Source organism: Suillus fuscotomentosus (assembly GCF_016647785.1).
Source record: "Suillus fuscotomentosus strain FC203 chromosome Unknown F5891scaffold_9, whole genome shotgun sequence".
NCBI lineage: Eukaryota > Fungi > Basidiomycota > Agaricomycetes > Boletales > Suillaceae > Suillus > Suillus fuscotomentosus.
In genome coordinates, this window is record NW_024539521.1 from 296,504 (window position 1) to 323,935 (window position 27,432).

Here is a 27,432-nt window from a genome sequence, read left to right on the forward strand (position 1 = left end):
GTTAAATGTTGTTACAAAGCATGGCCAATCATGACTAAACATGTTGAGTCAGCTTAAATAATGTTACAAACCAGAATATTTCCCAGTCACATGATGTGATGACAAATAAAAGCTGGTGGCTGAAAGAAGCCAAATACAAATAAACAGTCAGAAATAAATAGAGATACAAAACTTGGTGGCTGAAAGAAGCCAAATAAAAATAAACAATGAGAAATAAACAGAAGGTCACATGCTTGATACAAATACAAGGTAAAATAAGCCTGTAAAGTGAGAAATAAAATACAAGACAATGAAATAAAGGAAAAATAGAGAGGTAACTTAGTGACAAAGGGCTAGACAGTCTCTCATATTTTCCTTATCACTCTCTATATATATCTGACATGGTATGAATCACATACCATGCATGACAGCGCATAAACTGTATAATGACTATTTTTCTGCCCACACATCGTTGGACTCTAAGTCTAAGTTCTCCCTCTAAAATCTAAAGTATCTAAGTACAATACGGGCGCCGCCGCCATACGTTACTAGAAACTCTGCCAATTAGTTTTCTGACTCATTAAGAGTCGCTGTGCTCCACCACCTACACATGCACCGCTTCCGCTTAGCGCACGCTTCCGTTATAAGTCACGCACCATTATTTATTGTCAGCCACTATCGCTCATTGTCATGCGCCTTACCAGGCTTGACCAAGCGCCCGGTCCAGTGTTTCCCTCCATTTTATACACTTAGAGGAACCTTCTCAGTAGCAATCCCCTTGGGCCAACGTATATCTCGCTCATCAAGGACTACTTGAGTTATCTCATACCACTCATATTACCCCACTTCCCATTCCTCTTCTACAACGGAAACAATGCCTTCCTGAAACTTTGCATGTACAACACATTTGAGCTGTGCACCGACAAACAAACATATATGGACACACTGGAATGATGTATGCATGAGAAGCTGTTAATGCTTGTTCCATGTCCCTGTGGTTCTCCAGTGTGATCCAGCTTCCTTTCGCCCATCCATTCTGTAACCCATACAGCCGAGCATTGACATTTGACTTGGTGAGGCAGGCTTGAACAGCAATCTCCATATACTCAAAGTCTTGTATATTTCTGAATGGTGTCCATGGCACTGACTCCACTATAATTGGCTGTAATGCTGGAGTTTCGTGTGACATACTACGTGATTCTGGTTTGAGTTCTGAATCAAGACTTGACTTGAGAGGAATAATGGCAGGCTTGGTGATATTGCTGTGCAGATGGTGAATGATTTTGATATGTGCTGTGGGTGGCATTTGCAAGGATGATTGCACTACTTGAGGACCAGGTAAGGGGTCAGACATGGACACATAACTTGAGTCAAAATCATAGGAACCATTGATGTCCTATACATGATGATTCAGAAAGACTGTTCGGCATTCATTACTTAGCATTTTGCATAGCAACTTACCCCCACAAAGTCATTTTCAATGTGCCGCCTTTTTCAAGGCTGAAAACCCTGTGTTACTGTAGTATTCTGCAATGCACTCAAACTAGTTGTTGCAGAAGCAATGGTGTCTTGTTCATGTTTGCATGCAGTGACATGCACAAAACATATTTTGTACATGAACATGGCAAATATCGAGCTTGTAATACCCTTCATAATAAGCCTATGGTTATGCCTAGAATTTTCTTTGTAGCACTCATAATTTATTTGAGTATTTTTGGGCTCAAAATGAGTGCATTGCTACTTAGCATTCAAGAATAATACTTATACTTCTGAAAGATTGGTCTCAAGCTCACAATTCTTCACTTAGTCAGCAATTTCTCACACTTCCTATAATTTTCTCACACATTTTCACATGTTCTGAAACATACTTTGTGACATATCCTGACATACATATTACATAATCAGTATGTTTTGTGTCACATCTTGAACATGTTTGCTTATGCGAGCCTTTCATTTTTACAATATCCAGAGGAAAGACTGAAGTACTTCACATCTTATTACATAATCAGTCTCATGTGACCTGGTGGCACATTTTGACAACCATGTAGAGCTTCATTATGACAATCATGCAAGACCTACACTATGGTATTTAACAAGTTAACATCAGATTGCAACAAAGTTTGAACAAAGCTTTGGAGTACAGCATTCAGGCAGTGCAGAGGCAGTGTACACAGCTTAATACATAGCCACAGAGCACAGCCACTAATGATGACTTGACAGATTCTAGAATATTCTATCAGACACCACTGGAGGTTGGTGGAATAGTCTGGAAAATTCTATGACATTCTTTGAAACTTTATAGTAGATTAGTAATCAGTAGCATAGCCACTAGTAGAGTAGTATATAAGGGGCTCATTTTCCCCTCTAATAATGAGAGCTCCCAAGTTATCAGAGAGAGCCCATTTTTCTTGTATTACCTAAGCTTGAGTGTGAATGAGTGAGTGAAAATGAGAAGAGTGATCATAAGGCTCTTTTTAGATTCTCACCTCTAAAGATTACTGAGTGAAATATTAGCTTATTTCATTCCACTTTTTGACACTGTTTCCCACGACATACAGAAGCATATTTGAGGCCACCATCAAGCCACACTTTTTTACACTAGCTGGTATACAGTGGCTCAAAAAAGTGTCCCAATGTTTGTAGCTTTTCATGTAATTGCTATACCATGTGTCAAGACGTGGGAATATGACTAAGCTTTATGGAGGTATTGGAAAGGTCTGCTTCTCAGCTTTATTTCGGTTTCCTATACTGTGGGAAAATAATGACATTATGTGAAGATATGATCATTTTAATTTGATGACTCATTGGGACACTTTTTTGACTTTGAGTTTCACTAATGTAATCCTTAAAATTCTAGTACTTTGTGTAACCTCCTTCTGCCCCAATCACTTCTGCCACTCTTCTAGACATATTCTCTATCAATTTTGGGTATTCCTCTTTGGTATTTCCATCATACTCTGCTGTAACACTGTCTCATAGTTGGAATAGCCCCTATGGTGAATCTTGATATGCTACAAGCAATTTCTTGAGTAGATTCACCATAGGGGCTATTCCAACTATGAGACAGTGTTACAGCAGAGTATGATGGAAATACCAAAGAGGAATACCCAAAATTGATAGAGAATATGTCTAGAAGAGTGGCAGAAGTGATTGGGGCAGAAGGAGGTTACACAAAGTACTAGAATTTTAAGGATTACATTAGTGAAACTCAAAGTCAAAAAAGTGTCCCAATGAGTCATCAAATTAAAATGATCATATCTTCACATAATGTCATTATTTTCCCACAGTATAGGAAACCGAAATAAAGCTGAGAAGCAGACCTTTCCAATACCTCCATAAAGCTTAGTCATATTCCCACGTCTTGACACATGGTATAGCAATTACATGAAAAGCTACAAACATTGGGACACTTTTTTGAGCCACTGTATGGTTATCAGTCGTCTAGTGCAGATATATTCTGGTTCTCTTTCAGACACAGAAAATTGATTCTGTGGGGAGAATATACATATTTTCATTGGCAAGGAAAGACAAATAAGACTAACAATCAGTCACTAATATTAAGAACTTGGCCAACTTAAGACTACATCAAGAGGGTGTACTCTGTTGTTTCGAAGTCATGTATTAGTTTGGGCTGATCCATGTTAGACACTTAGTTTGATCTCCAACTGGTTTGTGAAGATAAGCAGTATTGATATAGCTCTGAGAATCATCGCATAGACATACATCTGTATTCATTGAAGTCATAGCACTGCATCGCACCAGTTATTGACTTTCTTTAGGATCATAGCACTGCATCAAGCCAGTTACTGATTCCGTTCCCCCTTTAGTCACTGAGTACTTCCTTTGAAAACTCAACATACTTTTTCCCATGAACAACCATGTTATTGACTGTTGGTATTTGTCTGAACTGTTGACCATGGTAGGATACTGAAAATTGGTGAATTTTACTGTTTTCACATCCTAGTAAGACAGCAGGGGAGTGTTTCACAAAGCCTCATGGATCTCGATGCTGGTGATAATGCTCGCACCAATGTAGTGGCATAGTATCTGTGACTGACTGAGTTTGTGAGCCTGGTGGGAGCATTCTCAAATGAAGTAGTTGGCCTTGAACTCCATTTCATTACCAATTTGATGTGAGACTTAGTTGTTCAATGACAACTGGATCTAATATACTACTACGACCATGCCTCAGCAACATCAATGTCCTACTCAATACAATGAGAATTCTAGTCCATCTGAAGATGAGCCTGGAGCCATGCACACTAGCATGACACCATCATGAGATACAGACTCTGAAATTGAAATCAACATGAACATGTCTCGGGAGGAACTCTACAAAGTATGTGATTAGCAAATTCATTGACATCCCAAGAGAGTATTCACACATTTGATGGTAGAATGCTCGAAAAGCACAGTCCAAGGCAAATGTAGCCATTGCAGAGGTTAAAGCAACTCATCAAAAAGCAACCAAGACTGCTGAAAGCCCTGCAAAACAGCCAAAGATCACAACATCAGATGTGCAAGAGAATATCAAAAACATTGAGCATTATGGTCAGAAATTCCTTGTCACCCATCTACTCTGGCTGCATGGGAATACAAAAATGACCTTCGAAACAGATATCGATGATGGGTATCAAGATGCCAAGTGATTCGAAAACACAGAAACAATGATTCAAGGGCAGTTGCGAGATATCTGTGATGTCCTTCCACAGAAATACCACAATGATTTGAGTTGCAGCTGGCTGAGACATGCAGTTCATACTCTACCTTGTGCTACAATGGGTATTTTGTAACTTGCTTGTTTATGTTAGTTTTCAGCAGGGATGCAATCACAATGATCAAACATATCCACCAGAATACGCACTTGGTGTGGCCCAACAATTTTTAATTGCACCGAAGCCAATATGAAATCAGCAGATTATCGACAAGAACATTTTGGTACCCAGATAGGCTGGATGATGAATGATAGTGGTGAATGGTATTATGATACCTGGCATGTAGCGCTGTTGCACATCAGATGGAAAGGTGAGCAGGACATAAATACTATATTCCTAAACCCGAAGCTTATGATGGTATGTACTTACCATGGTCACACTGCCATGAAATCTCTCACTTGATGCCAGGTTGTTAGCACTGTCATTCGAGGACCTGCATCCATGGTTTCTATGAGCGAGGGTAGGGACTCTGCATTGTCTTGCAACAACAAAACACTTGATGTCAAATAGGGGCTAGATCACACCACCCCGGGGATGATTGCAGCCAGCGCAATCCTTGTGAGCTTCACAGCAGCCCAACAGTAAAAATACTCACAATTTTGCACAGGCACAATGGGCTGCATCCGTTGATACCCTTTTGACTGACTGAGGGACACAAACCAGAATCAGATGTACACCCATAAAACTTGTACCTGCATAGCAGGTATACCCATGTTGTTCCCTATCATTCCCACTCAATCTTGCATGTTAATAATATATTTTTGTATAATATCAAGTAAAGCCAGGCCGTACAGCATCAGTAAATCCAACTGTAAGGACACTAAGTAAGTATCATGGCCGATATGAGCCCACCAGGTGCCGTCATCGTGATATGGGCCACTGGAACATTTTGGGCTGATCAGGCAATGCCAGGCCTCATTAGGCTGGTCCTACTGGCATTCTAAGTTAGCCGAGGCATGAGGCTAACATAGAAGTTAGTCTACACGCAAACAAGCGAAGTGGTGCAGAACTTCTTGCTTCTGCCCACGTCACTTTCAGCTATCAGCTTCAGTACAAATGTCTAGTTCTACTTTTTGCTTACACCTTTTCTGACATGGCCAATGTTAATCCAAATGAAGCCGTCAGACCAGACTATGCTCTAGCTGAGTACCAGCATGAATGTCAGCAGCTGATAAATGAAGGTTTAACCAAACAACAAGCCGTTCAATCCCTAACAGCTTTATGGAACATGAGCAACAATACAGAGAGACAGCATTGGGCAGACAGACAAGACCGCTTGCGCAAAGCCTGTCAGCAAGCAGAGGAAGACAAGCTCCAAAAACAACAAGACTGCAAAAATGAGGAAGAAGTAGCACGGCTAGAGGAGAGGAAGAAAAATAAGAACAAGTACGTGCCCATCAAGCGCAGAAAAGTTCCCTTGGACCCTACTATTCTTCCAGTGCAGTATGCGACTCAAAGACTCAAAGCAGGCAACTACTGTGAATTACATTACTTCACTAACAAAGGTTTAGATGACACCAGAGTATCAGTGGCCATCACCGAACCAGATGCGCTAGTAATGTTACCTGCTGCGGATGGAATCCACTCCTGGGTCCCCACAGCAGCAGTCAAAGACCCGAAAGCAGCGCCAGTAGTCAAGGACAAAAATCTTACCTGGAAGGAATTCAATGAACCTGCACCACACATGATCCTTTCCATGAAGATGCATGACTGGCTGGACGACAGATAGACATGCATGTTCAATTTTGGACAGTGTTGCAATCTCATTGTTGGTGCCATGCACCTGACACCCTCAAACAAAGAGTTTTGTTGCTATACCAATCCCAGCAATGCCACCGCTGACACCTCACCATATGTACCATGCAGGGCTGGAGCTTGGAGGAAATCAATCAAGACTTGCTGTTGGAAGTGAGGGAGGAATTATTTAACAAGAAGCATGAAAAGGAGACAGCAATGGCAGTACTGGTCAGTTGTAACGCCTCCCACAAACCTGTCTTCTCACCATTTCATACACTCTCAAATGCACTACCTTCTTCTTTGGGCTATTGCATCCCATTTTAAAAAATGCTATTGGCCAATTGCGTGCCAATAATGCCAATTACAAATGTGGGTTATCACAACCTCACAACCAACGACACATCATGCTGTCGATTGGAACTGTCTTAATAACAATGTTCATCACGAACAACAGTTATCACAACTGAACCCCCCCCCCCCCCCCCCAGGACACACACCGCCCACAACCAAAAAACCACATACCACATGTGGTCACATTGCTTGCTATCACAGCAAGCAGCGGCGGCATTCATTGCCAGCAACCTGGAATCTCTATGGCTGCCACAGATGGCATCAACACGCCAAGTTTTCCAGTGGGCAAAAATGCCCTCTTCCACCTGTAGAAGAAGTATCGAACTTTAACAAGAAGGTACACACCATTCACACACCTCCTGCATCTTGTCCCCTCCCATGCTGTGCAGTGTGCCTCAGACATAACCCTCACAAGACCATCGAATGCATGGCCTCCCACACATGGGATAAGCAACACAAGACCTTTGTGGAGCGCATCTACAAGGGTCTGTGGATGAAAGACAGAAAGCAGCTCTGCACCACCTGGCAGTGTGAAGAAGGCTGTAATGTACCCAGAATGATGCCAAACATGTGTGTTCAGGGTGCGGAGCCGCTATTCATGGCGCCCAAAGATGTGCTTGAGCACAGAAGGCAGAATCCGCTAACACCATATAAGGCAGAGGCTTGGACTCGCATGCTTGACCACCCAGAGTTAGCTAAACATTTCGCAAAGATCGCAAATGGCCTTCATAGTGGCTTCAAAATAGATTTTCCCATTATCACCAATGTACAAACCCCCTCTAATAAAGACTCGATTAGCAAGTTTGCTGTTGAATTTCGTGCCATTATCCAAAAAGAAATCGACAAAGGAAGATACATCAGCCCTTTCAATGCTGACACCTTAGAACAACTAATCAGACCTTTCCAATTGTCTCTGTTGTCCATTATCCCAAAACCAGGCAAACCTGGAAAGTTTCGACTCATTCAGAACTTCTCATTCCTGCACAGAGTTAACACGTCGTTTGCAAACACATCAGTGAATTTGGACATAAACACTAACAAATTTCCTACAACATGGGGAAAATTCTCTATAATCTACAACTTAATAGCCAAGCTGCCTCCAGGGTCAGAAGTAGCAATGCAGGACATAGCGGAAGCCTACCGAATGGTACCACTACACAAATCCCAATGGCCAGCAGGTATAGTCAGGATCTCGGAAACACTCTTTTGCATGGACACCTGTACAGCCTTCAGTGCAACACCCTCTGCAGGAGTCTATGGTCACATAGATGATGCTGGAGCCGAAATCTTTTGACACAAAGGCATCAGACCTTTAGACAAGTGGGTAGACAACCATATATTTTTCAGGATACAACGTGAGTTTTGTGAACACTATAATGAAGACAGAAAGATATGGCATGAGAAATTCGCCAATTCTGGCTTAAGACAAACAGAAGTAAGGCTTTGGTTTGGTGAACGTTGTCCTATCAGTGGAAAAATAGAAGAATAAAACAAAAGTTGCACACAGCCCTTAATTGATCTCTCTGACTGATCACCTTGGTCGAAACACAATGCCCTATTTATGTTCTGTCTACAGGACATAAATGACCTATTGGATGAGCTAGGTCTGATCTGGGAGGTCTTGAAAGACCAACTTTTCAACACGTCCATGATTTACATAGGTTTTTGTTGGGACCTCAAACTAATGGTAGTAGCATTAAGTGAAGCCAAAGTAGCCAAGTACTTAGCGGCCATACACAGATGGAGGAAGCATCACACGCATGTCCTCCAGGACATTCAAGAACTTGATGGCAAATTATTGCATGCGTATGCTGCAACATCTCGAGGCAGAGTGTACATCACCAGCCTCAAGGATATGTTAGCGGTTAGTCAATCCAACCCTTTCTTACCCCGAAGAGCTAGGAAAACAGTAGCCGAGGACCTTAACTGGTGGTCCAAACTACTTCAATCTGGTGGCGTGGCTCATGACATCTTCGCTACTCCCCAACTCCAGAACCCTCTAGCATTCTCTGATGCAAGCTCAGGAATAGGAATAGGAATAGGAATAGTCATTGGCAATTGTTGGAGAGCATGGAGACTAATTCCAGGTTGGCAAACCCACAATGGCAAACAAGATATTGGCTGGGCAGAAGCTGTCAGCTTCGAACTCCTCATACATGCCATCTCCTCTCTCCCTGGCACTAGCAGCAATGTCCTTGTCCACAGAGACAACACTGGAGTCATGGAAGGCTGGTGGAATCACAGACATTGTAATAAAGAAGTCAACGGAGTGTTCAGAAGAATCCATGATTTCCTCCACAACCTACCCCACCATCTTGAAATTGTCACTACATACATCATAAGCAAACACAACCCTGCAGATGGCCCATCCAAAGGCATTCTCAGACCCACCCACCTTCTTCTCCCCCCCATCAGTATCCCTAACAAGCTTGAACTGTACATCATTGACGCAACCCAACCTCTATCCCCTACTGAACTATGGCTACTGCAGGACGGGAAATACTCCATTCCCGCAGCTAAGCTCATCAATTGAGCACTCATCAAGCAAAAAGCAGCAGAGAGACAAAAGATCTATAGAACAGAAGAAGAGAAATACATCAATGTGATGCTCTGAGATGAATGATTCTCTGAACCGCTCACGGTTCAGAGCCCCATTAGCCCAAAGCCAACCAGTACAAATAGCTACCCCCCAAATCTACAAACAGTCCCTAACACTGCATCCTTCAGTCCTTCACCCACACTGTCTAGCGCGAGATTGATTAAAGCTTTGGATACCAGTGGGAGAGAGTACCAGGCAACTAGCATTGATGCTAGAGAAGTTGCAGAACCACGAGGTATCGGATGAACAATTGGATCAAATCCTAGATGTGATAGGTTCAGCATGGGCACAATCCACAAAGGAGACATATGGGGCGGGCCTACTAGTGTTCCATGTATACTGTGATATCAACCATGTCGAAGAGGACAAGTGTTGCCCTGTCAACCCAAACCTTCTCCTAGAATTCCTATCCAGCTGCACTGGTTCCTATTCAGGGTCAGTGATAGCTAACTTCGTAGCAGGTATTAAAGCCTGGCACTTACTCCATGGTAGAGCCTGGATGATCCAACTGGGAGAGCTTAAAATGTTACTCAAAGGTGCATCAGTCCTCGCTCCTCCATCGTCGAAGTGTCCAAAGAGGCAGCCATTCACCCGTGATTTCATGACATGCATCTGCAACCAGATGGACTTAGACAAACCACTCGATGCAGCTTTCTACGCCTGCATGACGACAATGTTCTACTCTATAGCACGTTTAGGTGAATTCACGGTCAAAACAATCAAGTGTTTTGACCTACACAAACACATCACGAGAAACAGAGTCTCCAAAGCCACTGACCACAATGATCTACCAGTAACCAAGTTCGCTGACCTGCACCAAACTGGTTCGGTGCATGGATGACTAATACTCTCCTATGAGCCCTATGCCCTATGAAATCATTTTTCCTGTGATCTGAAGTCAGACTAAGGCTAAGGGAATATTTTTCGCTTTTTTTCATTTTACGAGATTATATGCAAGTGGACTGAATATTTTTGTACATTTAATTTTGCAATGAGTTTTGCTTAGTCAGCCATGAGGATGACTCAGAAATATTCTCACACATATCAGGTGACTATGAAAAATATGTTTGCATAAGGTTACCCTGTGGGAAAGCTTACAAATCCTTAAATATGCGTCTTATGTCATTATGCTACCAATCAATTCATCAGCCACAGATTGCACAAACATATGTACACAATATGTAATCACTTTCTCACTCCTTGTCTAGCTGAGTCATCAAGGGACACCTGACCCATGGGCTATACACAGCTCTTGCTGACTCATCATTATACCAATGAGAGTTATGAATATTTACTTTTTGACTCAAAGATATCGTGTGACTTGGTACTATCACAGTAAAGTTACAACTTTAAGTACGAGAAACTAGTAGTATAGCCACCAATTTGTCTATATAAGGAGCTGTTTCTTGCCCAATAAATGCATACCCAAGTGCCACTTTTACCCTCTCAGAATAAAATTGTGAGTGAAGTGTGAATCAGCATTCAGCAAGTGTGGTTCAAGGTTGGAGCTCACTGTGCTCAACAACCAGCACAACATATCTGAGCTCACTGTGTTGAACATCTAGCACATACCTTGAGCTCACTGTGTCTGACGACTAGCAAGACTAGTTTTATTTCCCTTTTGTTTCTTCTGATTGTTTTTCTGTTTTTTCTCTGTTTCTTTGTCTCTCTGTGTCTGTGTCTGTGTCTGTGTCTCTCTCTGAGATTGTCTCTGTGATTGTTTTTCTCTCTCTGTCTCTGGAAACGTGTCTGAGATTTGTGACTGTGAAACTAACATCTCTGTTTCTCTGTTTCACTCTCTCTGTCTCTCAAGTTTGAGTGTGGTGTGTTGGTGACTGTGTGTGCTGACCATCTCTTTTGATCGCTGTCTCTGTGTGTCGTGATCGTTGTTGCTAACAGTCTCTGTGAACGTGACTGTGTTGGTGTTTCTGTTGTAGCGGTCTGATTGTGTTGTTGTTCCTTCCTATCAACTTTCTCTCAAGTATCAAAGTTTCAGTCTCATTCTTACCCAGAAGTTTGGTGTTGTCTCTTTTGTTCACTGAAGACTTAGGATAGTCTTGTGGGGAGACTTTAGGTGTTGACAGTGAATCGCTGACCTCAGACATCTGCATGTTATACTGGGCCAAAGTAGTCATTTGCGAGTTAGGCTTTAGCTATTGAAAAGGGGACTTGGTATTGAAGTCCAAGGCTGCCCGTTCCTGAGTCTGTTTGAATACTCATTGTGAGTTCCTTGGCAGCAGGTTCAATATTAGGCTAAGAGTGCTACGGTAGCTCTGACTAGGTCTGACAGTAGTCTCACCTGTTTTGTTCTTGAGGGGGATTATCATTGTAACTCCACACAACTTGCTGCACTAAGTTTGTGTACGAATCATTGTTGCTGTGTGAAGTGTTAGGAGGAGTGTCTGTTTGTATTGTGTCATCTCTATACTGTTAGAGTGACTGTGTCTCTTGATATTTTTGCTGTTGTTTGGTTGTTGTTGTTGTTGATCGCTGACCAATCGGGTTCTGTTTCTGTTATCATTGTGCTTCATATCCATACTGTTGGATTGACTGTTAACTGTTGATTGTTGACTGCTGACTGTTGTGCAGAACTATACATTGCTGACTGTACCTTAGGAGCAAAGACAAGCCACCCACGAACGACCACGTTATCAGTCATTGGTATTTGTCTGAATCGCTGACCGTGGAGATATTTGGTTTTATAGGTGTTTATCTATAGATCATCTATCTAAGAAGACATCGCGCTACCCAGCATGAAATCATCACCTCTTTTGGGCAAAGAGACCTATTTGGCAGCTCGAAACAGCCCTACAGACCCAAAGGAAGCCATGCAGAATCACTTACAAGTGAACCCAGGAGGAAATGAAGAACACCTTTTCGCGTGGAAACATGACAAAGGCCTGAGGCCGCTATCAAAGCCAGAATTCATCAAATGACTAGCACTAGCAGCGAGCACAGCAGGTTTACCGGACCTCAAAGGTCATGGGCTGCATATCAGAGGAACACTGGAATACCTGTTGAGAGGAGTTCCATTCGACGTAGTCAAAATGATGGGGAGGTTGTCGAGTGAAGCATTCACCATCTATTTGCAAGACCACGCAAAAATCCTAGCTCCATACATCCAATCATCACCCACTCTAGAACCATTCACAAGGTACACACTCCCACCAGTACGCTAGAGCGAAACAATTAGTGAGTTCACTCCTTCTTTTCATAGGGCACCAAGCTTCGCCTTATGTGTTGTAGCCCTCCTAAACCATCAGGAACACAGCTCACCTTGCTATACCAGGTTCAATTTTGAGTTTCAGGCTGGAAAGGCCCTGTGGGCCTTCGCCCAGTAACCCAACAACCTTGTCACATTTTGCACCTGAGTAGATTTGTATTCACACCGTGTCAATGAATCCTTCTGTGTCCTTCAGACATTAGTGTTTCCATCATTCGAATGTAACATTTGATTCCTCAAAAAGTCCAAGACATTTTGTAGTGCAGCACATAGGCTGACCACCATGGTGAGTCCTCCCCAGAATTTTATGTCGGCTTTCAGGCACCTGTTAACCTGGTGATCTGATATGGTTGAATTGGGCCATGTCAGTTGATTTTGATTTTTCCAACATAATGTATTTGTCAAGCACACTACTGTAGAGATATGCACTTAGGTTCGACCCAATTTGGGTGTGACCAAATGAACGTTAGGTTCGAAAGTTCGAAGGAGGGTGTGACATGTGACATGCTGCACATAGGTTTGTTGTGTGTGATGACCAACTGGGAGTCTCGGATGGTTATGGCCTCATTAAGCAAACCTGTTTCTTTCTTTGTACAAGTGCAGATACTCAGTACAAGGACTTTTGTTTTTTGTTTTTACCGCATGTCACAATATAAGTTTGATGACCTCAATATGGGTGTGACTGTCACACAAAATAGGTTCGATTCCCTGGGCCTGTGATGGTGTGATGAACTTAAGTGCGTATCTCTACAGTACTGTCATGGTTTTTGCACACAGCTGTAAGAAAGAGCATGGCATTTGAGAAATAACAGGTCCAGGTGTACCCGTAGGGTTGATGTATTCCTGGACCTGTCTATGGTACAGGTCTATCGAAAAAAATCCTCTGTCCAATGATCAATACCGGCCCACTCACGGTCCGCTCAGATTGCTTGTTTCGGTCAACAAATTCTCGCGCTCTCTCTCTATCTGTCTTTTCATTGAGAGGTCTTATGTTCTCCTGACTTTCACCACGATCTCACATGGCTGTATCTTCATCAACTGCCGTGCGCTCTGTGCATGAACTCTTGTTCCTCCTGATTCTCTTGTTATCACAGATTACCATATCATTGATGATGGTGTTTCTGTCGTCTCTTCCTTTTTGCTCTGGAGGTTGATTGAGTATCAAGGAGTATCGAGAACATGGTTTGCCACTTCTCAGCAGTACCCAGCTGGAGTATTCTTGATGGTGTCAGCCCCGACAGTCCGTCATGTCATTGATAACTTTCCTATGATGACTCATGCCCATTTTGATGATTTGACCCATGCTCATACACTGTCTGTCAAAGTTTCTGATATGCACAATTATTTTCATGACCTCCTCCATGTTCACACATGTAATGATCATTGCGGCGATCTACTCTTCATCTTCAAGCATTTGTTGCATGCACGACGTCATTTTGATCCGGAACATCTTCCTGAACCCTTTTCACAAATGAGCAAACAGACTTGTGCTGTTGCGAAGGCTCCATCCCATGCCACTTGTCCTGATAGTGCTGCCGTGGTTCAGTCCGGTTCGGAGGGTCCTAGATGAGAACCAAGAACCGGACCATAGAGAACAGTTCTCCATGGTCCAGTTCAGTTTTTTTGGGGTCCGAACCCAAACTGGACTCAAAATTTTCTGCGGGGAGCATAAAAAAAACATTATAATAAACGAAATACTAGTCTACACATTGAGTGACTAGTCTAAGCTACATACTCCTCTGCCTCCGTAGCCGCTGAAAGATGTCCATTCCGGTAAGCGGCCTTCATTAGCTGTAGTGCAGAGAAGGTGGAAGGTGCCAGAGAATTGCAGCACAGGGTTGACGTGATACCCCCACTAGAGAAAGCACACTCGGAGCATAGTGGCTTTTTTGATGGGCACTGGAGGGTCTGTAGCGCTTGACAAAGTACATTTCCTTGTGCTGGAGCCTGATGCTGACAGCCCGCAGGCATTGTCAGCATCACGAATGTGAGCCAACGGCTTTGAAGGGCGGCCAGAGTGCCGAGAACCAGCTACAACAATGGCTAGGGTGCATCCAGCCTTGAGTAGAACAGGGAAAGTGTTGCTTGATGATGGGACATTGGGCAAGGGTATATCGTCGTCAGGATCGTTGTAAAACTTGATGTCAGATGCATCCTTGAGGGAGCCATCAGGATTGAGAGCGCAGGACATTTTCAACAAGACAACTCACAATTTTGCTGCCATCATCTTTTTTTATATGTAGAACAGGGAGAAAACTCCTGCGCATCCCAGAACATTGGAATCCGAGGAGATTGTTCGAAGCAAAGAGTTGGAGGATCATAATTGTTGTGCAGACTCAAGGAAACATATATCTGTGACATATTTGAACAAATGTTAGTGTGTGAGAGAATCAAAATTTGGATTAGTTAGTACATACCTTCAAAAGGGCTAAAGGCAGAAGGGTAGAGTGCAAATCTCGAAGTTTGGTCAATGTCGAAGTCAGAGTTGAGAAGGGTTCAGAACGGTTTGGCAAGGGCGAACCAAAATAGAACGGTTCAGCAGGACCAACCAAGAACCGATTTCCGGTCCGGTTCGGGCTGACAACAGAACTGTCCAGAACTGGACCAAAAGTCCGGTTCGAACCGTGGTTCGGAACCGGACCGCAGCAGCACTATGTCCTGACATGGAGCACATCGCTACTTGCCAACAAGACTCTGCAGCCCATCGACATGACTTTGACTCTGATGTTCCCATGGAGGACGATTTCCAGTTCCCCACGATTTGCACGAAGGCTGAAAAGATGAAAACCATTGCTGAATGGCAGGATAAGATGTCGCTTGCTAACCAGAAACATGGTGCATGTGCAGTCTGTGCGTACAATGTTCATGCTGCCGACCTCATCTCTGTTCCGCTTTTTAAGAAAAAAAGAGCAAAAAAAACACTATCCAAATTTCTCCTTATTCTTTTGCAAAATGAATGCTTGCCCAAGCATACGCTACCTCGATCTTACAATTTTGAATTGTATTCACGCGCTATTTTGTATCCCAAGGGTATGATTGATCGATGAAGGATGGGTTTGGGTTTGAGAAATGTCGGGTCCAGGTATACCCATAGGGTCATTGTATAAAAGATGTTTGCACAATTATTTTTTGGGTGGATGGAAGGAAGGGTCGACCCGGCCCGGCGGTACAAACCTTGCGCAAGACAGAGCCGGCCAGTGCCTCTGATATTTCATAGCTGATTCTATTTTCATACTTTGACTAACAGAGTCATGGGGCACAAAAAGAAAACATCCTTAAAAACAACGTTGCAATCCCAGCAGATTCGGCTCAAGAATAAAGAGAAAGCCGCGCATGCCGCTGAAGCTGCAGAACTCAAGACGAAGCATAAAGGCAAGGGGAAAGCGCCAGCTCTCCGACCTACCATCCCGTTCACGCCTACCGATAAAATACTTTTGATCGGCGAGGGCAATTTCTCGTTCGCGCATGCCCTGGTCATCGATCCTCCTCTGTCACTAGAACATCTCCCACCATCGAATATCACGGCGACTTCTTATGATTCCGAGGAGGAATGTTATGATAAATATCCTGATGCGAAAAGTAAGGTGGGTGTTCTCCTGGAGCGTGGTGCCGAGGTTCTCTTTGGTGTAGATGGGACCAGACTCGAAAAGTGTAATGCTTTGAAAAAGAGGCTGTTTGATCGTGTCGTGTTCAATTTTCCTCATGCAGGTATGTTTTGTTGAGATCGTATAAACGAAATACCGTGACTGAGGAGACATCGTGAAGGAAAGGGTATAACAGACCAAGACAGAAATATACTATCTAACCAGATGCTTATCCTGGGGTTCCTCCGTTCTGTTGTTAGCTGCCTTGCAGAAGGCACCATTCCAACGCGTAATCTGTCACAAAAACCGAGGAAACCTGCGGATGACGATGACGATGACAACATGAATGACGATGAAGATATAGATGCCCCATCGCCTTCTACAACGCAGGGTGCGAGGGGAACAGTGCTCATCACCCTGCGCAACGTTCCACCATACACCAACTGGCAAGTGCACTTTTCATATCGTTAATTGGTTGCTGCTTATGTTCACCTGTAGGGACGTGCCAAGATTGGCAAAGACACCTCCGAAACCTGCATCGTTAGGAACTCCGCCGAACCCAAATTATAAGCTTCTGCGTTCGTTTGTATTTCACAGGAAGATGTGGAAGGGGTACGAACACCGCATGACAAAAGGCGAAAGAGCTCATGGTCGGGGTACAACAGGCGAGGGAGGAGAGGATCGGACGTGGGAGTTTTGCCTCAAAGACTGATATTAACCTTCTTCTATGAAAGTGCGTGGTGTGCATGTGAACTATGAAGGCCATCCGACAAATGAAGGTGCAGCAACGATTGAGTAGATGCTATGATGAAGCTTCCGCACTTTGACTCTCTTCCAGACCCTTCTTCAAACCTTCCAGTGTTCTCGCAAGTTTTCCTCCGCTTGCCTCACTGAGAATTGCAGCTAACTGTACAGCTGGTGAGCTCAACAACCCAACTATCTGCGCCCGCAGGGTGTCTAGGGTTGGCAGTTTCGATACATCCCGCACACTATCCATTCCAAATACCCGCCTCTCGATAAGAGCACCCATCACCACCAGTTCCGGGGTCAAGATGGGTTTCACCCTCTGCATCTTTCTGCCAGGAATAAAATTTGGGTCATCTTGAGGTTTTATCGGTGTTGGCTGTGCCACCCCTGGTTTCTTGGAAGGCACTGAGCGATCTAGAGCACGGAGGATGGCGTCAAGTTGGGGAGGGTTAAATGATGGTAGCGTTAGGACAGCAAGACCGCCTTTAAGCAGTCCTGCAATTTGAGCTGCCTGTTCCGCGTCAAAAGCCGCAAAGTCTCGTAATGCAACGCCAAAGAGTGAGGTCCGCATCACGGCTAGCGTAGGAGCACCGATTTCAACTAGAGAAGGTGTCGCAGAGGATAATGAGACCGAAAACTTGGTGTTTGCATCGGCTATATCCCGTCTCAGCTTCTGTAGCCGCTGAGCTGCGAAATTTGTATGTTGGAGGAATATTATGGGGGAATTATCGCTAGCTTCAAGCATGCGAGTGTATTGGTTGTATAGAAATGTTTTCTGCACACCGTAGCGACGCGGTGTCGGTTTGGCCTCGTAGACGCGAGGAGGCTTTACGGACACGACGTATCCTCGAGCCATTTGCGGTATTGATGAAGAAACAATGGGCTTCACGCAAATCATGGCTAACGTCCGTCTGGATCTGGAGTAGATTCAGTCGAAGCAGACTTGAATATTTTGTAGTTCTTGCAGTCACGTGGCTATAAGGCACAGCGCGTGACTCATCTTGTCACAAAGTCACGATCTCAAGCGGTGTTCTCTTTGACTTCGAGGTCGTTAACTTTTTGGGCCTTTGAGAGGTTGCTAAAATCGTTGTAATGTTAGTTCATCCCATGAGGCTGCAAGCAAATAATTAACATGCACCTCGCTAGGGACGACGACGATGCATTCCTGTATGGCGAGCCCAGTTTTCAAGCAGAGGCGCCAAAGGCAGATTTAGCAACAAATTCTGGTGAGAACAACTGAGACTCTTCCCAGAGTCTCTACTTTCTGTATTTATCGTGCAACATGAACTCATCTTTTGTTGCCTGATGTGCGATTAGTGGTACAAGCGTAAGTCATCAACAGTGCGTGAAACTGTCGTTGTTGAATTCTCCTTGTTGCAGAATATCATTTGAAGCTGTGAAGACAGTTTCAAATGGCGTGGTCAAGGACCTCGAAGCCAAGGCCGAAGAAGAAGAAGAAGAACCGCCCTTTGGTCTGGGTGCGGACGAGTCTGAAACTGGGGATGATAATGCTGCAGGGGAGGAAGAGTCTAGTGACGAAGATGTACGTGAAGCATGAATCTGCCGGACTCTAACAACTAACGGCCCTTCAGGACATTGAGATCATCATGGACCAACCTATACGGTCTATAGACAACCGGTGAGTTCCACGTTGGATTGAGTCGCTTCACCCTCAACTTGTTTCAGGCCAAATGTTCCTCCTCGCGCTCCCGCTTTAAACCGTTCCACAGGTGGTCCGCAGTCCACTCCCAGCAGACGTTCGTTTATTCATTCGTCTCTTCTCTTGTGAAAATTGACGCCTCCCAAAGCGCCTCCCACACACTCACAGTTAACCACCGAGTACACACCTCGTGACAGAAATGTACCACCTTCAAAAGCACCTCCTGTTCATTCAGCAGGCACATCTCAAACACCCTCCGTGCCTCGAGAGTCGGTCTCTACTGCACCAGAACAGCTGGTGTTTCATGAAGGTCTGGACCCTTCAACTCTTCCTCCTGCTATCGCACCACCTTCACATCCTTCTATAAATCCGGATATGCCTGGCATCCTTGATGGCCACTCGATACTTGAAGTTGACATCAGCGCAATGGCAGAAAAGCAGTGGCGACTTCCTGGGGCTGATATCAGCGACTGGTTCAACTATGGATTCGATGAAATCTCTTGGGAAGCATACTGCTACAGAAGACGGGACTTGGGCGAACTTGCAAATGTCCTCAAGACTAACGTACTCGTACGCTATGTAGTGATTCGTTTGATCCATAGTCCTTACTTTCCCCCTTAGAATTTCGCAGCTATGCCAGAAGACCAGCTAATAGCCTTACCCCCTGAACTCCGTACGATGGTCATGACGGGCGCCAACGCCATGATGAACACTGCCAGCCAGGGTATGATGGGACCAAGCGTCGGGATGAATCCCATGATGGAGATGCCTGGCATGGGACCTATGAACATGGGACCGATGGGCATGGGCATGAATGGTGATATGGGCATGCAGATGCAGCCGGGGGGCCCATTGATGCCAGATGGCCCCGTCTCCGGCCAGGGTCCGGTAGGGCAGAACGGCACGCCAGAGCAGGGTGTGCAGATGGGCATGCAGGATGGCTTCGGGCCGGGAATGATGGGCATGGGTGGTGACTTTGGTATGCAGGTATGGGTTAACCCTTCTTACTCTAGATACGTACAGCCAATGATATGAACATCGCATGAATGTGTTTGTTTTTCTAAGCAGGAGCAAGGGCCGATGGGACAGCCTATGTATCCCAACATGGAGAGCAGTGCGACACCAGCTCCAGTCCCTGTGCAGACGCCGGTGCCTACACCAGCTCCTACAGCGCCTGCGCACATGGGCCGTGGGGCACCCCCGGCACAATTCAGAGGTCGTGCAATGGCTCAAGGCCTACGCGGGAGGGGAGGCTTTGCTGGACGGGGACGAGGAGGATATGGCGGAGGTGGGATTGTCTGATACGGTTATTCCCGGTGTATTAACTATCATTGTAGCTCCAGTAGGACCTGTCCGCCCAGCCTCGCCGTTACCGCCCGGCGTGCCAACCGGTCCCCGTAACCAGAACAGGTATAAAGACAGAGATAACAATGCACCTGCAGTTGAAGGTCTTGACTATGGAGGCACGATAAAGGACGTCGGAGGAAGGACGCCGTCAGGGGAGCCAGAAGACCGCCTTGGCCGGTGAGTGGACTTGCATTCATTCATAACCTCAACGCTCATAATCCCTTGCAGGAAGCGGCGCCTTTCACCAGGTTTGGATGACACTCGAGGATCTAAAAGGCGCTGAGATGCGCACATATGTATACGCTCTCATTATTGTATCTCACTCTTGACATTGTGCATGCTGTTAATGCTGACGTGGAGTTTGTTGTTGACATTAGTTGTAAGCCGAAGATGGAATTCGAAGACGAGTGACATTAAGTGACTTCTACATACGGAGCGAAACTCCCGGAACCAATTCGCGTTGACATTTGATGAAATCGTAGGCGACACGTCCGGCGCACGTCGTTCACTCGACATCATCTACAAGGTAACAGATGAGTCAACGACGCAGTAGACTCCTCACGTTCTCGAAGATCCCGATGAGTGTATCCAACGTGCCTTCCTATCATCACGCTACATGTTCGTCGACGAATTCGACGACATCATTCTCGAAGCACTGCTGGAAGACTGGTGAGTTTGTTATCATGCCCGTTCGCGCACTAATTCGAACAAAAACAGGATCTTACTCCAGCTGAAACGTATTAAGCAGATCAAGCGCCCTGAGCTGGTGCGCCCCACACCTCTGAATACACCTCTGCATCGCCTAGACCTGAAGGACAACGCGATATGCGCAGTGCAACGAAATATGTCATTGGAGAAGGGGTTATTACGAAATCCGTCACTGCTCTGCACCAACGGTTTGTCGAAGTGCAGATACCACAGACACTGCGAAGTGCACTGTCTCCATCGCATCACTTTTAATCCCATGCGCTCGAGTTGGACCATCAACCACAAACAATTTCCACGACCTTGCACATGCGATGACGTTCACCAATTGTCCAAAGATTCATACTCCCATGTGCTGTACTCAACCTCCGTATACATGCATTCGCGCACGGTCAACTCTACACAGCGCTGTCCAGAGTGCGAAATCGGCGCGTCATTCGCATGTGGTTTTCAGGGACGATTGAAGAGAACCGGGGAACGTAGTTCACTCTTCATTGATGTTGTAAAGCATTCCAAGAGGATGACCATATACACGACTGAGCCGTCTGCAGGCGAGCGGATCGTTTGTATAATTTATAGTACAAAACTGGAGCCTATCAAATTTCCCAACTTACAACCATTCCTTGTTCCCTTTATGTGAGATGAATGCGCCCGTGTCATTGACGGTGATCAAATTGATGACCTCAAGCTGCATTCGGACAGATGTTTCTGGCGTAATCGGCCCCGTGAAATCGGGGGAGAGCTTTTTGAATTTCCCAATCATTGCCATAAACTCTTGCAGTTCCTTGTCAGTGGCTAATATTAGCAGTGATCAGCTTCGGGTAACTTAGAGGATACTGCGAAAACATACGGGCCCTGGTGCTAGTGTCCACAAGTCCTGGGCTAAGCGCCAAGAAGACAAAGCCCTCTGGCTTGTATTGAGCGGCATATTTGGCATTCACCATATTAACCGCGGCTTTCGAGATGGAGTATGGCGCAGAGGTGGAGAGTTCAGCGACCATCGTCGCATCAAGATCTCCCAATCCGCTAGTGATAGTGATGACCTTCTTTGCTTTCCCGTTCTTGAGTAGCGGAAGGAATATGTTGATGGTGTTAATGACACCGACGACGTTGATGTTGAACTACAGAGGTACATTAGCTTTACTGTCTTCGCATGCGGAGAGCTGCATACCGAATCCAGGAGATCCTTGGTAAGCGACTCTTCTGAGGAGCTAAATGGCACTCAGTACCATTCCAAGACAAAGTAATCAAAAAAACCATACTAAGAATCGAGAGTCAAACCAGCTCTCTCAGACTCTACGAAGCCAGCGTTATTAATCAAGTAGTCGAGCGAGTTGCCTGTTGACCGAGAAATCTCTGCAGCAGCATACTAGACAAAGCGTCAATCGAGACCCTACCAGAGTTGTCAGATACCCCACCCACCTTCAGAGCCTTGTTGTCAGTGATATCAGCCTGGATAATATGGATATTATGCCTTCCTAGGTCCGTAAGCTTGCTCGCAGTGGCCTCACTGCGTACAAGGGCGAAAATGGTGTTCCTCGAATCAGCAGAGAGTTGGTTGACAAATTCAAACTGGTCAAAATCAGAAGGCGTCAGAAACGTAGTATCATGGCCCAATCAAGCTGCACGCACGCCAATCCCCCGAGCTGCCCCTGTTATGGCGTATGATGACATCTGTCAGTGACACCCTAAGTTAGACCTGAGAGTTTCGACGGAGATCCAGAAGGAAGAAACAAATAGATTCTGCTGTGGTGGTAGAACAGATGAGAAGTCTGCTAGTCCCGGAAAAAGGCGGTCCCCTTTGTTGGTTTTAAATTGATGACGGCAAAGAATTGCGATGCGAGTTGAAGAGATAGAATATTTTTGGTGGTGAATTTATATCCTGAACTGGTGTGCGTGTGCACTCCGTCAACTGAACAGCGAGACATCCGGAATGATGAAATCCTTTGTCTTGTTAATGTCAGTGTGTCAGCACTGTCAGCAGCTGAGTCAGGGGCCACGCCCTCGGGAGTCGGAAATACCCAATGATTAATAATCGCGACTTGATCTGAGTTCATTCAACTAGGGACGTCCTGACAAAGACATCACCGGCACCTCTAGCCTCGAAGTTTAAGTCTGTGATTTGCGTAAGATGGTGGAGCTAATTATAGACAGCAAACATAAATGACCAAGCCAGGGGTGAAGTGGGCACCGGTGGAAGAACAAACCAAAAACTCGTTATCCGTTGTTAGCAGCTTTGCCCCCTGACCGCGTGCCGCCGCCTCCGCCGCCCGAACGCTTCTTGTTTGCCCTCGACCCACGTTTCGCATTTTTCTTCTGCCTGCAAGCTTCGCAGAACCATGTTCCGTCTGGAGGCACCGTGAGGCCAATGCATGCAAGATGAAACTGCAGAGTTGATGAATATACCGTGTCAAAACAAAGAGAGATGTGACGCACCCATTCTCTTTCACAATTCACGTCGTCGCATGCGATCATTTCTCCATAGCTTATGCCCTCGCAGAAGCAATAAGTCCTATCATCTCCCTCTCCATCACCCTCGCCAACTTCGGTAGCCGTGTCTGCGGCGTTACCAGCTTGAGTTTCACTTGGGGATACGAGCGGGAGACTATGGGTTAGGACGGTAGCAGAACTGATCGATAGACCGGGGTGTGTGTTCCGTGCTACAGGCATGCCTGGACCTTCAAGTTGCCCAAGAGGAGGAACTCCCCAGTCATTGGCAAGTGTGTGAGCACCAGGCATATCATAAGAGTGTAGACCAGTCGATCCGTAAGGTATAGGTAACGAAGGGTGAGAGATTGATGAAGGTGGTGCGGGGCAGATGTCACGTCGGCCATTGACAGATCCATTGACATGCGGCTCGTCATATGTGTTAGGGTTTGGCTTGGAGCGTCTACCGGAGGGATTGGTAGCGCGACTCGATGAACCACCAGCTCTTGAGTTCCCTGTATAGGTTTGAGATACTGGTGCTACAGTGTGCGAGATGACAGAAAGAACGGATTCTGTGGGAGAGACAGCACGTTCTTGCCTAAAGCGACATCTAAACACGACGAATTCATATACCGAAAAATGACTTACTTTCGTGAACGAACACCATTTCGAGATCGCTGGGCAATGCCATCCCCAGTCCTCTCCTTGCGCGGCGACTTGCCGCCTCCGACATCTACGTCATCTTCTCTCGTTGCTCGTTTTCGTTTGGAAGGGCTGGCTTCATGATTTGCAGTATTCATGATCGATCCATAATTGCCTCTTCTGCGACGCGAGTTATCGATGGTGGGCATGTATGACCGAACAGCAACATGGGGGTAAGATGTCTTGCGGTTCAATGCGGACACATCGAATGAAGGTAAGAGAGTAAGGAGTGTTCTCATATGTGAAGTGTGGCTTTTGAGGTTGTCAGCGGCTTGACAAGCCACACGAATCTTGTCTTCGCCGCCCAGTTTCAAACGGGTAGCTTCCTCTGCTATATCTGTGAGTAGGAAAAGACGGTCCTGCTTTGCCACTGTGCCATCTTCGATCATCTGTGTCAAGTTTTGTATCTTTGCGGTGATAGATGTCATAGAGGACGACAACACTGCGTCGAGTTCACGGAGGTCTGCAAAGTTACGAGAGAGGTCGAGTGGGAGGGAGTCAAGAGTGTGAGTGTACTCTGAAAGTAATGAGAGCGCGTATACGTTGTTGACATTACTTTCTTGTGATATTGGTGCTCTCGAGGGTGCCATGATGGAGGTCGCTGTCTCTAGAAGTGAAGACTATTTTGAAGTTGGGGTGAAATTGTGATCTGCTCTGCGTTGACTAGCGGCGTTTGCCGGTCCGTTGTTTAAAATGCCGCTTTTGAATCTGAATCGCCGGCAGTCGACGATCGTTGCATTATTGTCTCAACTTTAGAATGATAGGGGAGGGATAAATTCATAGCATGCAGGATGAAACAATAGAGATACAATATGTGCGTTCTATGCGTACGTACGAGGTGATACAAGGATTCCAAGGAGAAATAAGTGTTATAATTGAACGAAGTGGGTGATCCTGCACTGCAAGTACCTATTTTTGCGCGCTCCGTCCCTCATCTCCTTGCCCATAAAACAATAACCGTCTTGCTCCAATGCTATCGATACAATGGTTTTGGGTACATGTGACCCTTCGAGATGTATACAGTTGACAATCATGACGATGAGAAAGTATCACTTTCTGTAGAACTTCATCAGCGGGTTCGAGCTCCCGCCATTGCTCTGCCTGGGTTGGCTACTGGATTGGAAGCCCATGGATGAGCCCAGGGCCGAGTACATGTTATGTGAGTCACGCGGGTTCCCCTGCATAGCAGAGAACGCGTGTGGGGCAGAGGGTGCAGTGGGGAAGATGCCGAAGGTTGGTGATCTGGGGGGAGTGGTGTAGTTGTTATAGCGAGACATTATGTGCGTGATTGTGATATTATAGCACGGAAAATGATTGGTCTGCCTGTGACGACGCGGATGGTTATGCGAGAGATCTGCTTTGCAAATATGTCACAGTGCACAGATGGTAGACCCTCGATCGATGTCAACGGCGGTTTGTTCAAGAACGTATGCGTTAAACAATCGTTGCTTTGAAGAAGGTCTTCTTGAGGTCGTTATAAGGTTATTGGACCAAACTGGTCGTGTTGATACAAGTAAGAACGCACGCATAGCTATTATATACCAAAGCAGGGATGTTCAAGGAGAAGGAGACCTATACCTGGACTGCCGCAAAATACAAGGTAGCAACCGAAATAGGCAATGGCATTGTCCCCATTCGGAAGAAACCCGTTGCAGTATGAGAGGGAAATAATTCGGGCAACTGCCTATTGCGGCACAAAGAAATGATTCATATGACCCGGATAAAGCGATCTATGCCAGACAGCTATAGACCCACGGTGCTCACGCACGGCGACCTGCGGTGACGCACCAACTCCCCCACATGCACACTAGTACTCAGGCTTGATTGGCACGGAGCATACCAGCTCGGCCTCGCTTCCCGATCTCAAAACGAATGGTTTCAAGTACTGTTTGAACCCCATCCGTTTTTTGTCAGATGACAGGAGCTTACAGGTCCATCCTGTTCTCCTCCTTCACCAACGTGGGAGTCTGGAAGCGCTTGACAGAAATTCACATCTTATCGGGGGACATCGAATGCATACGCCGCTTCATAACATGACTTGACGTGTAAGAATTATTTCATGAATCATTACTCTGGGCTCTGTTGTCGTGCGAGCCTGCGTCCACTTGAGCACAATCGTTTCATATATCATTGATGTACAACGTCGATGCTCGAGGGACTTACAGCGATTTTTCCACAGGTTCCTACCTATCGGTTCTGTGTGGTCACTGGTCGTGGTACAGATTCCTCTATGTCAGCTTCTCCGTACATGCTTGATAATCAACTCATAATTTCTGCAGATATCGACAACGCCATACGAAACTCTAGTCCTGTGCCCACTTTACGTGCTCTCCGAAGTCGCCATCATGAGCACCGATCTTACTAGTGAGCTCCTCGGATCTGCAGCAGGTCTCTATCTTCTTTTCCAGTGCTTCCACTCTAGGCTTGTGTTCTGATAATTGGAGCTGATGCCTGATTGGTACTTGCCCTAGCAACCCTTTTCGCGATAGATCAATGAAGGCTCTCAGAATGGATCATCACTGCATTTGTAAGCTTGCGCACTGCATAGTATTTCATGGGGCAAATCTAGGTACTTGCTGTGCCCATCTGCATTGATCACGAACCTCGATATCGTCTTGGGTGAAGCCTTCGATGAATTCGTTATTTGTCAATGTTGCGCTTTGTACCTGTATCGCATAAATGCTGACACGACTTTGACATCGTAGCCGCATTGGAGCGCTGGGCGTTACTGTCATGTCTTAGGCTATTCTTGGGTCCATATCTCGCAACCCAAGATAGGCTATCCAAAAAAATCATTTGCACGGGCCCCTGTCTCTCCGAGGGTCCAGAGCAGGGATCGTATCAGTACACGAGCGTCTACGGCACTTGGGGGTCCAGTAAGAAGAATTTAATGCCCGTCCGAGGTCTCATGAACATTGGGGAAATAATATCTCAAGATTCATGCATACCATAACATGTGGTCTGAAGTCTTCTAGGTCTCACCGTCATAATCAGTGCACTACCATCGAAGACAACACTCTTCTAAAGTATTCTAATCCTAGCCAACGCCGCCATTCACTACGGACCAAGTGGTGATAGTCTCTTGCTTATCACGAGTCAAGTCATCTTATCAATAGTCCCCCCATTCATCTTGTTCCCGTTGATATACTTCACCTTGTCGTTGCGTGTGAGTGCGCAAACCATTTTAAAGCTGCAAGGATGCTAACCCAATCGACAGCTTCTTCCCTGCGGTGCACTGTGACCCGGAGATACTTCAGATATAGGACTGTGTGAATTTCAGCAGCTCATGATGAGTCACCTAGGTGTCTGATACATACAGCTTGTTAACGTGGTAGCTAATGTTGTTCATGTGCTTGCAACTTTAGTTATGGGACAAGGTGTATGAGCTCAGCGTCAACTTCAACTTGTAATATAATGGTAGTTCATTAAATTATGGGTCTTTTCGAAATAGCTCGTGTGTTCAGATCTGTATGTACACATGATACTCTACGAGAATCAGCACAAAAGATTTATCCTGCAGCTTGCGGGTTTGGTGTGATTTTTGACACGGATTATTATCGTTCGTTGCAGCTGTTAAGGAGCTTGAAGCAACATGGTGTCAGGAGCGCCAAACCCTAACCTTAGTCTAGGTGCAACACCGAAAACGCGCACCGCGG

General features: G+C 45.5%; 10 protein-coding genes across 10 annotated transcripts; 4 read left to right on the plus strand and 6 right to left on the minus strand.

Annotated features, from left to right (window-relative positions):
- Positions 1 to 816: 816 nt before the first annotated feature.
- On the minus strand, positions 817 to 1,333 carry F5891DRAFT_976773 (uncharacterized protein; the record flags this gene model as incomplete). The annotated part of the gene is made up of 3 exons (XM_041376648.1): positions 817 to 891; positions 926 to 1,149; positions 1,171 to 1,333. 3 exons carry the CDS (start codon positions 1,331 to 1,333, stop codon positions 817 to 819), a joined length of 462 nt encoding a protein of 153 aa, XP_041230132.1.
- A 2,955-nt stretch (positions 1,334 to 4,288) lies between these two features.
- Positions 4,289 to 5,343, plus strand: F5891DRAFT_976774 (uncharacterized protein; the record flags this gene model as incomplete). The annotated part of the gene is made up of 5 exons (XM_041376649.1): positions 4,289 to 4,318; positions 4,377 to 4,624; positions 4,835 to 5,051; positions 5,205 to 5,252; positions 5,302 to 5,343. The coding sequence occupies 5 exons, from the start codon at positions 4,289 to 4,291 to the stop codon at positions 5,341 to 5,343; spliced, it is 585 nt and encodes a 194-aa protein (XP_041230133.1).
- Positions 5,344 to 5,787: 444 nt separating this feature from the next.
- Positions 5,788 to 6,423, plus strand: F5891DRAFT_1183983 (uncharacterized protein; the record flags this gene model as incomplete). Its single annotated transcript, XM_041366378.1, has 1 exon — positions 5,788 to 6,423. The coding sequence occupies one exon, from the start codon at positions 5,788 to 5,790 to the stop codon at positions 6,421 to 6,423; it is 636 nt and encodes a 211-aa protein (XP_041230134.1).
- A 7,903-nt stretch (positions 6,424 to 14,326) lies between these two features.
- F5891DRAFT_1183985 (uncharacterized protein) lies at positions 14,327 to 14,795 on the minus strand (the record flags this gene model as incomplete). Its single annotated transcript, XM_041366379.1, has 2 exons — positions 14,327 to 14,395; positions 14,475 to 14,795. The coding sequence occupies 2 exons, from the start codon at positions 14,793 to 14,795 to the stop codon at positions 14,327 to 14,329; spliced, it is 390 nt and encodes a 129-aa protein (XP_041230135.1).
- A 1,060-nt stretch (positions 14,796 to 15,855) lies between these two features.
- On the plus strand, positions 15,856 to 16,900 carry F5891DRAFT_1126377 (uncharacterized protein; the record flags this gene model as incomplete). Its single annotated transcript, XM_041364085.1, has 3 exons — positions 15,856 to 16,312; positions 16,370 to 16,634; positions 16,687 to 16,900. The coding sequence occupies 3 exons, from the start codon at positions 15,856 to 15,858 to the stop codon at positions 16,898 to 16,900; spliced, it is 936 nt and encodes a 311-aa protein (XP_041230136.1).
- Positions 16,727 to 17,912, minus strand: F5891DRAFT_748316 (uncharacterized protein). Its single transcript, XM_041373086.1, has one exon. It carries the CDS (start codon positions 17,831 to 17,833, stop codon positions 16,991 to 16,993), a length of 843 nt encoding a protein of 280 aa, XP_041230137.1. The 5' UTR covers positions 17,834 to 17,912; the 3' UTR covers positions 16,727 to 16,990.
- Positions 17,913 to 18,067: 155 nt separating this feature from the next.
- Positions 18,068 to 20,225, plus strand: F5891DRAFT_1183988 (uncharacterized protein; the record flags this gene model as incomplete). Its single annotated transcript, XM_041366380.1, has 10 exons — positions 18,068 to 18,161; positions 18,253 to 18,262; positions 18,316 to 18,478; positions 18,528 to 18,574; positions 18,622 to 18,692; positions 18,744 to 19,165; positions 19,217 to 19,582; positions 19,661 to 19,883; positions 19,933 to 20,119; positions 20,171 to 20,225. The coding sequence occupies 10 exons, from the start codon at positions 18,068 to 18,070 to the stop codon at positions 20,223 to 20,225; spliced, it is 1,638 nt and encodes a 545-aa protein (XP_041230138.1).
- An 866-nt stretch (positions 20,226 to 21,091) lies between these two features.
- F5891DRAFT_748324 (uncharacterized protein) lies at positions 21,092 to 22,566 on the minus strand. Its single transcript, XM_041373087.1, has 6 exons — positions 22,280 to 22,566; positions 22,070 to 22,219; positions 21,910 to 22,016; positions 21,819 to 21,858; positions 21,498 to 21,768; positions 21,092 to 21,442 (listed from the first exon to the last, which is right to left on the minus strand). Exons 1-6 carry the CDS (start codon positions 22,319 to 22,321, stop codon positions 21,258 to 21,260), a joined length of 795 nt encoding a protein of 264 aa, XP_041230139.1. The 5' UTR covers positions 22,322 to 22,566; the 3' UTR covers positions 21,092 to 21,257.
- Positions 22,567 to 22,592: 26 nt separating this feature from the next.
- Positions 22,593 to 24,493, minus strand: F5891DRAFT_748275 (uncharacterized protein). Its single transcript, XM_041373085.1, has 3 exons — positions 23,723 to 24,493; positions 23,084 to 23,672; positions 22,593 to 23,032 (listed from the first exon to the last, which is right to left on the minus strand). Exons 1-3 carry the CDS (start codon positions 24,364 to 24,366, stop codon positions 22,865 to 22,867), a joined length of 1,401 nt encoding a protein of 466 aa, XP_041230140.1. The 5' UTR covers positions 24,367 to 24,493; the 3' UTR covers positions 22,593 to 22,864.
- Positions 24,494 to 24,534: 41 nt separating this feature from the next.
- Positions 24,535 to 25,347, minus strand: F5891DRAFT_1011713 (uncharacterized protein). Its single transcript, XM_041360684.1, has one exon. The coding sequence runs from the start codon at positions 25,051 to 25,053 to the stop codon at positions 24,826 to 24,828; it is 228 nt and encodes a 75-aa protein (XP_041230141.1). The 5' UTR covers positions 25,054 to 25,347; the 3' UTR covers positions 24,535 to 24,825.
- Between the last annotated feature and the right edge of the window lie 2,085 nt (positions 25,348 to 27,432).